Source organism: Jaculus jaculus, chromosome 9 (genome assembly GCF_020740685.1).
Source record: "Jaculus jaculus isolate mJacJac1 chromosome 9, mJacJac1.mat.Y.cur, whole genome shotgun sequence".
NCBI lineage: Eukaryota > Metazoa > Chordata > Mammalia > Rodentia > Dipodidae > Jaculus > Jaculus jaculus.
The window spans coordinates 30,198,685-30,211,637 of record NC_059110.1 but is presented as its reverse complement, the minus strand read 5'-3'; the positions used below and the strand labels follow the sequence as shown (position 1 = coordinate 30,211,637).

At 40.8% G+C, this 12,953-nt stretch overlaps 1 protein-coding gene across 5 annotated transcripts in view; it reads right to left on the bottom strand.

Moving 5' to 3' along the window:
* Positions 1-690: 690 nt before the first annotated feature.
* The window catches only part of Ahi1 (Abelson helper integration site 1), a 151,697-nt gene continuing 139,434 nt past the window's right edge, over positions 691-12,953 (bottom strand). For 4 of the 5 annotated variants that reach the window (XM_045159340.1, XM_045159342.1, XM_045159343.1 and 1 more), the window contains 2 exons: positions 6,645-6,735; positions 691-1,332 (listed from right to left, as the gene is read on the bottom strand). In XM_045159340.1, coding sequence (XP_045015275.1) covers positions 1,330-1,332; positions 6,645-6,735 — 94 coding nt within the window. In that variant the 3' untranslated portion in view covers positions 691-1,329. Of the gene's footprint in view, positions 1,333-6,644; positions 6,736-12,953 lie in introns of those variants that run through there. The other variant, XR_006638959.1, reaches the window with a different exon arrangement.

The following is a 12,953-nucleotide window of genomic DNA, read 5'->3' as shown; positions in this document are numbered from 1 at the left end:
AATCACGAGCAGAAACTGCAGAGAGATGTATCTTTATTTTTAAATTCTCAAGGGCACTCACATGACAGACCACACACCAGGCTTATAGAGGGTGATGGGCTGCTTGGGCCACAGGTACCCGAAGCACAAGTGCAACCACAACACTGGTAGCTTGGCACTGGCAGCTTGGCGCTGGTACAGCAGCTTGGTGCTGGTGGCTAGGGCTTCAGCAGTCCTCAGTGCTGCACAACACAATGGGAAATGCCTTTTAAAAAGGAGGTCTCCACAGCAGGGGCATACTGAGCACTGTTCATGCTTCTACAATATGTGCAGGATAAGAGCCAAACGGTTTTACATTTCACAGTGGGCATACATCTGGACGAAATTTACACCTCAGTGCCCAATACTGTTTTTCTCACTTCTTATCTTAATGGAGTCACTTGTTGAATTTGGTAAATAAGTTTTTCTAACTTTGAATTAGTGTTGTTATTGGGGCTAAATATCTTATTGACAGACATATAATTGAGAAGAAAAAAATCCCTAGTACAACAAAATACGAAACATACAGTCATATGGAAATGACACTAATATTTTGGAACTAAAGAAATAAATAATGCTATATAATAATTTTAAAACAAATATTAATGCTAAAATAAATACTAAACATTTTTTCAATAATTCTTATATGCTTAAATATAAAATGCATTTTTTTTTTTACAAATTAAAGGAATTTAGAACAATACCTTTAGTCCAGTCAAAAAATCATTCAGTTTAGGTGTATCAAGTTACATATATAATTCACTGAAAAGCAACACAAAATTTCAAGCCTAAACAGTAAATTGCTTCTTTTTAACACCTTTGCTACTGGGACTATTTTGAATCCACAGTATCTAGAAGCTGTTTATCTTTTAAATAAAGTTCATTTTAAAAACAAGTACTTGATAAAATCTGAGCACAACAACACACAACCACAATACAGACATAATAATATTGGAGAGTTACTCAACTGACATCTTAACAATGCAAAGACTTTTCATTCACTTTTTCTGGGTAGCAATTATAGTTTTTTTTTCCTTAGAGGTTTTCCAACAATAACAATGGGATTTTAATGCTGTTACTAATAATACAACTACCAATACTTTGACCAACAACAGTTATATGGTTTATAACAATTAAGCTCGAAGGCCACAATGATTTTTTTAACCCAAACCTCACTTCTGATTTTTCTAGACTTTTTTCATAAAGACAAGAAAGAGCAGACCCCTCCTTTCCTTCTTTTTATGAGATATTCCATTCGGCTGAGTTTGTCATTTCATTTCTGTACATCAGTCTTCATTCTTTTCCAACTCTTTACTAGGGAGAAAAAAGTACAAAACATAATGAGCAATGTTTTCTGGCCACAACTAAATCTTAGCATGCTCAGGCAAGAACACAAGTAAGCAAAAACATCATGTACCACCACACAAACACTTAAAATATTAATTGCCAATTTTGTAGTTTGTCTCTCAAAGGCATTGTCTAATAAGTCAAGAGCCAATATGCAGATGAAAGAAGATGTTTCCCCCACCAAAACACAGAGTAGGGACCACACCTGGGGGTGATGAGCAGGAGGGTTGAACATGGACTTCTCAATAAAATTATTCACGTAGCACTGCTGAGCACTTGCACTCAAGAACAGAGAGGCTTTAACACAGGGCTTCCCTTAGAAACAAGCCATGGCCTCAGGAAAATGGCAAGCTGGCTGAGGTAACCGGTCAGCTCACTGGATCACTCCAAAGGAAAGAAAAGAAATGGCTGGAAGGAACATTGTGGGGGGAAGGTCAAAGGCTAACCATCTAGAAGGCTCTCTCTGGGGCCCAAGGAGAGCGCAAATACCTGGACTTTTAGAAACAGGCCCAATCTTAAGAGATTATATGTATTTTTTCATTCAAGAAAAATTTAAACACAAGGGGAAATTTCTTTGACAGCCCAGATTTCCTGACTTCAAATCTGTTCGATGGAGACACAAAGGTAAACATGTATTGCATGGGAACTCAGAAAAGGACAGAAGCGAAGCCCATGACAGCAAGTCAGGTTGAACACAAAAATGAACAGATATGTGAGATTAGGGTTTAATACACTAAGGAAGAGTTAACAGCTGGGCATAAATCACACAGAGACTCAAGATTTCTTCAAGGGACACAGGGCAGAGCCAAAGGTTTAGAGGAGCAAGACGCTACCATAACCTGACGGGAGGATTCCGGGCAATGGTAGGCAATAAAGAAGAAAACCAGAAAAGGGAAGAAAGGGGAGAAAGGGGGACAAACAGCTGGAAGTTAGTGAGGTGGATCCTGCAGGTGCAGAGAACGGGGACAACTTGAGTTAGTCAGGGGAGACGGCGCTGTGAGAAGTAAACACACACCAGGAGAAGCCCCAGGAGAGGGAAGCAAGAGACACTGAGGGAGGCAGAGAAGGTAACATTGTTAAGGGAACTGATTCAGTCAGACAAGAGGAAGACACGGTGGACAGAGAAAGACAGACTTCCAGGAGGACAGAGGGACAGAATGACATGGGAAGGAGCAGAGACAGTCAAGGTAAACCTCAGAAGCCAGTGTTTCACTTGACAACTGAGGGCAGCAGGGACCTCAAACGCGGAGCCAGCTGGGCTTTGCTGAAAACAGCTAGGCGGGATCATCTGTCCCAAGGACACAACGTAAGGCCCTGTCCACCCTTTCTCTGATATGTCTTCTCATAAAGTATCCCCACAACTAACTGAGAGAAGCAAAAGGAGGGCTTTCACAAAGGTGCTTTAGATGGAAAGAGAAAGGAAAATTTGCATGGTGAGATTAAGAAAATGAATATGAAACTGGCTTAGTATATTAGTATTTTAGTATATGCATACAACACTTAAGAGTCAATAAAAATGCTGGGCCCCTCCCACGAGAAATGAAGTCCTGATAAATATCCCTGGAAGGTCTGCTTCTGTGGTGAGCCCCAGGGCTCAGGACTAGGGAGAGAAGTGCAAACATGTCATGGCTACGGCAGCACTTCCCATCCAGTCAGTGAGCAGGCAGGCTGTGGGGAACAGACCACACTTGGCCTGGAGTCAAAGGACCAGGTCTGACATGATGTGTCCCAAGACTGTGGGGTCTTATGTAGAAAGAACAGACTACAGTAGAAAATTTCTATAATGACTTTCACTTTGAAAAGAAATGTTCAAACAGTACATACATGTGGACTTGAAACATCAGAAAATACATGGATTAGAATTAAAATCACCAAGATCAAATCATTTCAATCACCAACATCTTTTGATGGACATTGCTCAATACTGAACGTATATAGTATATAAACTACTTTGTACTCATCTCTTAAGTTTATCATATTATATATGTTTCCATTTCAATAAATGTATGTCTATAACAAAATGGTAATGACCAAATGATACTCCACTACAGAAATATTTTATTAGTCAGTTCTTTTTACACAAGCAGACCCACTGAGACAAACTGACCAATATTACAGGTCTCCCAAGGCCCCTTGTGGGTTCAAATCACCAAGCTTTCCATTATGCCACAGACACTTTAATCAATGTGTTGTTCATAAAAATTAAGTTTTCTTTCTATTTTAAAAATGTTTAATAGTGTAATTTAAAAAAAATAAAATTTTTATTTATTTGAGAGCGTGCAGGTGGGGGGGGGGGAGACAGAGAGAGAGAATGGGCGTACCAGGGCCTCCAGCCACTGCAAATGAACTCCAGATGCAAGCACCACCTTGAGCATCTGGCTTATGTAAGTCCTGGGGAATTGAACCGAGGTCCTTTGGCTTTGCAGGCAAATGCCTTAAATGCTAAGTCATCTCTCCAGTCCAAAAATGTAGCTTTTTTTCTAAAAAATATTGTATTTATTTGAGAGAAAGAGAGAGAAAAACTGGCCAATATAGAGAGAAAGAATGGGCACACTAGGGCCTCTAGCCACTGCAATGGAACTCCAGATGCATAAGCCACTTTGTACATCTGGCTTACATGGGTCCTGGGGAATCGAACCTGAGTTTTAGGCTTCACAGGCAAGTGCCTTAATCACTTAAGACATCTCACCAACCCTGTAGTGTTTTTTAAAAATATTTTATTTACTTATTTATTTCAGAAAGAGAGAACCAGTATACTAATGCCTCTATCCACTACAAACGTACTCCAGACACATGCACCACTTTGTATCTGGCTTTACACAGGGACTGAGGAACTGAGCCTGGGTCCTATGGCTTTGCCAGCAAGGGCCTTAACTGCTAAGTCATCTCTCCAGCCCCTAACAGTGTAGTATTTTAGATGAATCTTTCTACATGTCTGTAAATATTTTTGTGCACTAGATTCCTGAAGTAGAACTTTCAGAGGAAAAGTTTTTTTTTTTTTTTTTTTTTTTTGATCCAGTCTACTAAGAACTTGGGCTTGTGTTCCTGGGTTCAGGTAATTCTCCTGCCTTAGCATCCTAAGAAGGCATATGCCATCATACTTTGCTTCATAAACATTTTGAACTTTTAGTAATAAAAAAAAATATATCAAATGATCCTCCGTGAACAATGGATCAATCTTGAACTGGCACCAACAGTGGAAAAAGACACCTATTTCCCTATGCTGACTACATTTTGAAATTTTCACCATTTTGTCAAGAAAAAAAAATATTATCTTGTTGTTTTAATTTCCACATAATGTTTTATCGAGGTAAGGTCTCACTCTAGGCCAGGCTGACCTGGAATTCACCATATAGTCTCAGGCTGGCTTTCAACTCTCAGTGATCCTTCCACTCTGCCTTCTGAGTGCTGAGATTAAAGGCATGCACCACCATGCTCGGCTAATTTCCAATAATTTGATCACTGCTAGGTAAGCATATTTATTCCCTTCAGAAAAGTCTGTGTACACTCACTGGCAGTCTTCCTAGTGACACATTTCTTTTCCTTGCTGATTTCTTACAGGTTTTTAATATTCTGTGGGTATATGTCCTTTAGACAAACTTTTTTTCTCCACCACAGGTTATTGTTCATTAATTTTTTCCCTATTAATCTGAAATGGAGAGAAAGAGAGAGCTCACACATAGGTGCACGGAGCCTCTTGTCAGATGCACGTGGCACTCTGGGCATCTGGCTTTATGGGAGCACTGGGAAACTGAACCCAGGACAGCAGGCTTTGCAAGCAAGTGTCTTTAACTGCTGAATCATTTCCTCATATTCTTATTCAAATTTTTTATTAGTCTTATTTTACTTTTTGACATGTTGACATTTGCCTCATTTTAAGTTTATAGCAGTGGTATATTCCTGTAGTCCCAAGTTCTTAGAAGCTGAGACAGGAGAGCTGCTTGCATCAAAGGAGTCTGAGGCCAGTCTGGGCAACATAATGAGACTCTCAATTCACAAACAAAAAACATACAAACCAAAATGTTTTTTAACTCAAGCATCAAGGATATAAAAAAGTCACTCCCATAATTACCATCACTATTAATCTTATGTTTTGATGCAAGTTGCTAATTTTTTAACAACTTAAAGCAGTTATGGAAATTTGAATCTAGTTCTAGCAGGTAACAAATTCATACCATGAATATAAATAGGGCTCTTACATACATACACGTGAATGTGTACAGGGCTCTTACATACGCACATGTGAATGGGAATGCAGCTATTACATTTTGCTTTCAGCAGACAAATTTATTTTTTTAAAAAATATTTATTTACAAGGAGAGAGAGACAAAGAGTGGCAGAGAGAGAAAGTGAGCTAGGAACTCTGCCCACTGCAAACAAACTGCAGGCACATGCACTATTTTGTGCATCTCCTCTCTTATGTGGATATGGGGGAATCAAACTGCAGCTGGAAGGATTTGCAAGCAGATGCTTTAAGTGTTGAGCCATCTCCCTACTCAGCATCAAACTTCAGTTCCATCTACAGAGTAAACACCACCTGCTGACAGGACTTTCTTCCTTTCTTTTCCTAGCCCAACCGCTCCCAGGCAATACTGTTCTTCAAACACATTTCCCCATTTGCCTGCCTCAGTGGTAAATGTGACCCCCCCCACCTAATTGTAGATATAAATCTGGTATAATTACTGAGGATCTAGGGATTCTCTGCTCCCAACATCTCAAAGGCTTCTCTCATGGTTTGAGCTTCTCAGTCAGTACATATTCCTGTCATTGGCCTCATTCTAAAGATCCTCTCTACGTCCCGGGTCAAGTTCTTGTCTCCTTATAAAGATCTCTCTACTCCCGAGTTGTTTACTAGTTGCTGCTTCATCTTTCCTTTAAAGTCTAGGTTTGTGAGAAAAAGATGATCCTGGCATTTTTTTTTTTTTTTTTTTAACAAGGTAGAGTCACTCTAGCTCAGGCTGATCTGGAATTCAGTATGTAGTCCCTGGCTGACCTCAAACTCACAGTGACCCTCTTACCTCTGCCTCCCAAGTACCCGAGTGCTGGGATTAAAGACGTGTACCACCACACCCGGCTATACTGTCACTTTTCTTTTTAGGCAGCAGACAATCTGATTCATGCTTCCAAAACTTTGTATGCTACATTTTCCATGGACACAAGTGGCCTGTTGGTCAGTCTTTTGTCTCCTGTCCTTTCACAGGTACCTGTCAATGCTGGTCAGGTCATCCTAATTCTTTCCAATAACCACATGATGGAACTTTCTTTTAACTTCTTCTTACCTCTATTAGGGTGATTTTCCGGCTTCCTGACTCACATCTCTTTGTTTGTATATCTGCTTTGTGTCCTCGGTCTTCCCGGTTTTGTTCAGAACTAGGAAAAGACAAAATTAGAAACAATGAGCCAGCAAGAAAGTTGCTGTCTTAGGTCAGGAGAGGTTTTAATCTGGGAAGTGGCAGTGAGGTAGACAAGCATAGGACAGATTACTAACCCAAGAATGTCCTTGACTTGAGCTACATACACACCCATTTTCTATCAATGCACGTAGTAGTTGGGGCCCCCACTGCATGGAGCTGCAGGTACACACAAACCGTGCCATAAATCACTCCTCCTTAGTGAATCCCACAGCCATTCAAACAAGTCCCCGAGCATATACACGAACTAAAAGCAGATGGGAAGATCTAGCCTTAACTGCTGATCTGGCTTTGGGTATGTGCGCAGGAAGGTAACCTATGTCTTCCAAGTGAACTTTCAGAGAAAATGCCATTTATCACCTGACCCCTATGCATGGGTGGGTGTATATGTTTAAAATCACCTGCTTCATGTGCTGGGAACAAAGGCTTATATAACTTAAGCTGTCAATCAAACCCACAAAGACCACCTACACCCCACCACTAGCAACTGACTCCTCCTCCTGGTTCCCACAGGAGGAAGCCCCCGCAGAACCATGCTGTTCTTGAGCATGCTAACTGCTAAGACGAGCTCTGTCTTTTCAAACAACAACAAAAATCCCTCTTGTTGTTTTGTAATTATTTTTTATTTTTACTTTTGTGTACTTTTCAATTCCTTGAACAAGATAGCAAGAACCTGGAAGCCCCCAGCTCAGCAAGACTGCTGGCAACAACAGTGGGAAGAATAGATCAGGGGCTGATGGAAGGGTCTGAGGAAAACAGGATTTGGCAGAACTGCAGGAGGGACTGGCCTTGGCAGTGTGACAGAAGAGTTACTCTATCTTAGCCATAGTGAAGGAGCAACAGCAAAACCATTTCTGATTCTAAAATATATTAGATACCTGGGAAAACCCAGACAATTTTATCAACTTAGACAGAAACACACATGTGTAAATATAAAGGACAACTGAATAAGGAATGAAGGAAGTTCATAACACACTAACCTGTGGACTGGGCAATGAATGTATCTCTCCAAATAACACAAATGTAAATCACAGTATGCTGTAAGACAAATTTATATTGGGGAAAAAATCACAAACAATAAAAAGAAGGGAAACCAAAGAACTGGAAGAACGAGTCTTCTCTATAGAATATATAGGACTTGTGGTCATATCCTAAACAGAGCATTAAAAAAAGTGCAAGAATATCAAAATCAAGTGATTAGCAGATAAAGAATCTGTGAATGGCACTGTTGGTGGGAATGTAAGCTTGTACAGCCACTATGGAAAGCAATATGGAGACCTGGGATGTCGAGAGGATCTTTATAAGGAGACTAAAATGGTTGACTATAGAGTTAGCAACAGACCCGGTTTTTCCCTTACTTGGCATTTACCCTAAAAGCTCCATGCCTCAGTTCAGAGATATTTGCTCAACCATGTTTATAGCTGCTCAGTTCTGAACAGCTGAGAATTGCAATCAACACAGATGCCTATCATTGGATGAATGGATAACCAAGATATGGTATATTTACTTGGCGGAATTCTACTCAGCAGTTAGAAAAAATGACACAATGAAATTTGTAGAAAAATGGTCGAACTTGGAATAGATCATACTCAGTGAACTCAACCAATCACAGAAAGACAATCATTGCATGGTCTCACTCATCTGCGACTCCTAACCTGGATCAGCCTGAGATGCTGATGGTCCCAACAGGTATCTCGAGGACCAAACAATAGGGAAGGTAGGACTTGAGGGGAAGGTAAGGGGGGAACACAAAACTGAACCCAAATGGAACTGGTACCATAAAATCCTATATCCTGGAAGACAGGCTAAAAGGCTGAACCCTCATCAGAACCTAAGAGGGAACGCCTAAATCGAAAGGCTCTGGAGAGGGTGAGATAAAGCCTAACGTTAGTTTTCTCCTGCTTCTTTTTCTTTCTTTCTTTTTTACATTTTCTCTCTTTTTCTTTTTTCTTTTCCTTTAGCATTGGCCTGTAATTATCAGTATCAGGATGTGGTTAACACCCTCAATGAGCTGTTGATCAGAGAGACTTACAAGGTTTCCCAAAAGACAGACTTCTGTCAGAGCACTTCATTGCCCACCAGAGTTAATGGTAAGACTCTACTGCTGAAGATACCATATGCTGGCAGTATGGAACATGGAGAGACGTGCCTGGGATCTGGAAGACAGCCAGTCTCCAGCCAGCCTGTCTAGTACTAGAAGGTGCTATATGAGCTACTGGGAGAAAGTGGCCAACATCTGTCTGAGCATTGAGGTCTAAGATACTCAGAAGCAAACAACATGATGCAAGTACAACAGTGGCACACAGCCATGGTGGTAACCAACTGCTTTTAGACTAGCTAACAGATCTGTTCAGTGGAAAGGAACCAATGTCTGGAACTGGGAAACAAGTGAGAATCACATCCAGATAATGAGTTTGCTCTCCAATATCAAGCTTCCACCAATCTTGGGCTACAAGAGGGCCTATATCTATTAAATTCTCTCTAAACTTACAATGGTTATACCTTTTAACCTGTGCTGACTTCACTCTCCACTACAGAATCTGCTTCTCTTTTTCAGATGAAAGCAGGAGCTGAGGAGACAAAAGGCCCATTGCACTTCACCAGGGCCCCAGTTGAACCATAGGGGAATTTGGAAAATGAACAAGAGTGCTGTTTTCTTGGTGAAACTGCTATCAGCACAAGGTTGAAGGAGAGAGACACTGAGAACACTCAACTCCTGCCAAACCAGAGATCCAGAGGCTTCTAAGAACCCATCACTGAAGTAGATTTAAAATGAACCTAACACGGTTCAGGGAATTTCACAGAAGAGGCGGTGAAAAGATTGTTAGAACCACAAGTTGGGACATTATGCACAGAGACATTGTCTCTTACTGCTAACTAATGGCTGCCCCCACAATAAATGACCCATAATCCCCATGGGGATAACTGGGATCCCCAGTGAGGAGGATCCCTTCTGGGTGTAGGGATGAAGGTAAGGATCGTACCAACCTGTGCTGTTTACATACTATGTCCACAACTAATAAAAATATTTTAAAAAAGGATTTGTGGATGGGCCTGGAGAGATGGCTTAATGGCTAAGGTGCTTGCCTGTGAAGCCTAAGGACTCATGCCCGACTCTCCAGGTCCCACGTAAGCCAGATGCACAGTGACAGCAGTGCACAAGGTTGCACATGTGCACAAGGGGACACATGCATCTGGAGTTTGACTGCAGTGGTTGAAGTCCCTGGAGTGCACGCATTAAAAAAAACAAACAAAAAAGAATCTGTGAATGAAATGTATTCCCTCAAAATTCATGTTAAGGTCTTAGCCCTCAATATGACTGTATTTGAAGGCAGGGGCCTGTAATCACATCAGATTACAAAACAGGCAGAGACAAGAGGAACCCTGGACCTTGCAGAATAGCTAGTCCTGCCAAACTGGTGAGCTCTAGGGTCAGTGAGAGACTTTGTCACAAAGGTGGAGAGTGACTGAGGAAGACACCTGAAGTTGACCTCGGGCCTTGGCATGTATTTGCATACATATGTACACATACTTGCACACACATATGTGACTACACATGGAAGACATCAATGATGCTTGACATCATTAGTTGTTGTTAGGGATATATAAATTAATGTTACATGAGATAAATCTTACACAAAGTAGAATGGCTTAATTACAAAGACTGACCATAACGAGTGTAGTGAGCAAGAGGAATTCGCACACATATTGGTAGGTGTGTAAAATGTATGAGTTTGTAGTAAAATATATGGAAAACTATTTGGTACTTTATTAGAAAGTTAAGCATAAAACAACTATACAACCTAGTCATTCCATTTCTACTGATTTACCTAAGAAAAGTAAATGCAAATGTTCAAAGATTTGTGCACAAATGTTCATAAAAACTTTATGTGTAATGATTGCAAACTAAATAATTCAAATCTCTTAACAGGTAATGAATAAACAGACTGTATACTTACAACTCTAGAAAGAGAGAGGGGATCACTGATTGTCAGGGGATGGGAATTAGGGAAGGGAATGGGTAGAAAGGCAAAAATAAAAAAAGAACATGACAGAACCATACCCAAACACAAGCCCACTCTACAATATCAAGCTACCATCAATCACGGGGTATAAGAGGGCCTACACCTATCAAACTGTCTATCAAAAAAGTAAGTGTTATCTCAATTTTATGGGTGCTAACTCACTCTCCGTTGGAGAATCTGCTTCTCTTTTCCAGATAGATGCAGATCCTAAGGAGAGAGCTGCCCCAACATACCTCAGAAGGGACCCAACTGAAACTAAGGACAACTGGCAAAATAAGCAAGGGTGATGTTTTCCTGTGAACTGGATACCAGCACAAAGGGGAAGGAGATCAACGCAGAGAAAAATCAACTCCTACCAAATCAGAGAGCCAGAGCCTCAGAGGCCCCCAACACCTCAGCACTGAAGCAGACCAAAAATGAACCCAACATGGCTCAGGGAAATCTTGCGGAAGAGGGGGCGGAAAGAATGTCAGAGTTACATGTTGGGTCATGATTTTCAGAGACATTTATCATACTAATAACTGGGGGCTAACTCCACAATGCACGACCCATTTTCAATAATAAGGAGGGTCTAATGGGAGGGGGTAGATCACAGATGAGCCTAAATAATGGTACCAAACTGCCTGTATTTACTGAAAAGAAAACTAATAAATTAAATTTAAAAAAAAATTATAAATAAAAAAAAAAAAAAAGAACATGAGAAATTTCTTAAGTGTGGTGATGGTTTCTGAGGCTCACTGTTACAACCTAAAACATGTACCATAAAGATGTTCAATTTACCATGTACAAAAAATGTTACTTTAGTAAAACTGTTACCAGTTAAATATGTGCACATAGAATCTAACCTGTGGTAGCCCCATTGCTAACAAGCTTTTTAAAGATACCATCAAATTTCACCTGGATAATTTTGATATTATTTAACTAGTCTCTCTAGTTCCACCCTTGTCCATTAATGTGTATTCTTATCTCAAATCTTATAATGATATCATTAAATTATAAGCAATTCCACTGCTTATTGGCTCCCTATTGTACTTACTGTAAAAGCCACAATTTTATGACGGCTTACAAGGTATTGTTCCTTATCCCAATCTCATCCACTCTCTTTCAGTTGTTTTTTCTACTCCAGAAACCCCAGCAATTTTCTTATTCCTTTAAGGTATCAGGGATGCTCCTGCCTCTGGACCTTTTGCACCTACCCGCCACACATGCACATTACTCATTATTCATTTCCCTTGCTCTTTCCTCTCTCCCTCTCTTTCTGTGAAACCTTCTCCAACATTCCTACTTAAAGCTGCAACAGGGCCGGTACAGTGGCTCATGTCTCTAATCCCTGCCCTTGGAAGACTGAGGCAGGAGCAATGACCATGAGTTTGAAGCCAGTCTGGGCTCCAGAGCAAGACCCTTTTACAAACAAACAAACAAACAAACAAACAAACAAACAAACAAACAAACAAACACACACACACACACACACAAAAAGCCAATAAAACAAAGCAAAACCACAAACCAAACCTACAGTCATCACACTTTGCTCTTCCATTTCCTACCCATACTTGGTTTTTCTCCATAGCACAGCACACATTTGGCACGGATACTTTACTTACAAGGAGATAAAATGTTAGCTAGCTCTTTGAGGCAAGGGTTTGTATTTGTTGACTGTTGTTTCCACAGTGTCGGGAGCAAGACATGGTAGGTGCTCAGCAAAGCTGTATTTAGGAAATGTCTTCCTTGACACACTGGGCATTCTTATAGGGTACACACGACACATCACTTCTCCATGGCTCTACAGTGCCTAGCACAACACTTCCCACAGAAAGCAGATGGCCAACATTTTCCCATTAGCTGAGTCTTGCAAGCAAACCACTGCTGTTCACATGGAAAGGCTTCTTCTGATTGCTGCTCTATAGAGCAGTGGCATCAAGGTCCAGAACAAGACCAAAACCTTGATGTAGACGTGTGCTTGCTCGGATGCATGTAAAATCCTGACCACACACAGCTAGACACGTTTCCTAGTCCCACTTACCAGTCATCCCCTGTCCTCAAACTCTACTATGGCATTTTTCAAGTGCCACAGTCTTCCACTGCTAGTAGACCTCTCCCGCTCTCTGTGAGCTTCCTCTTCTGTATAGCTGGGTGCTCTTTTAGCCTGAAA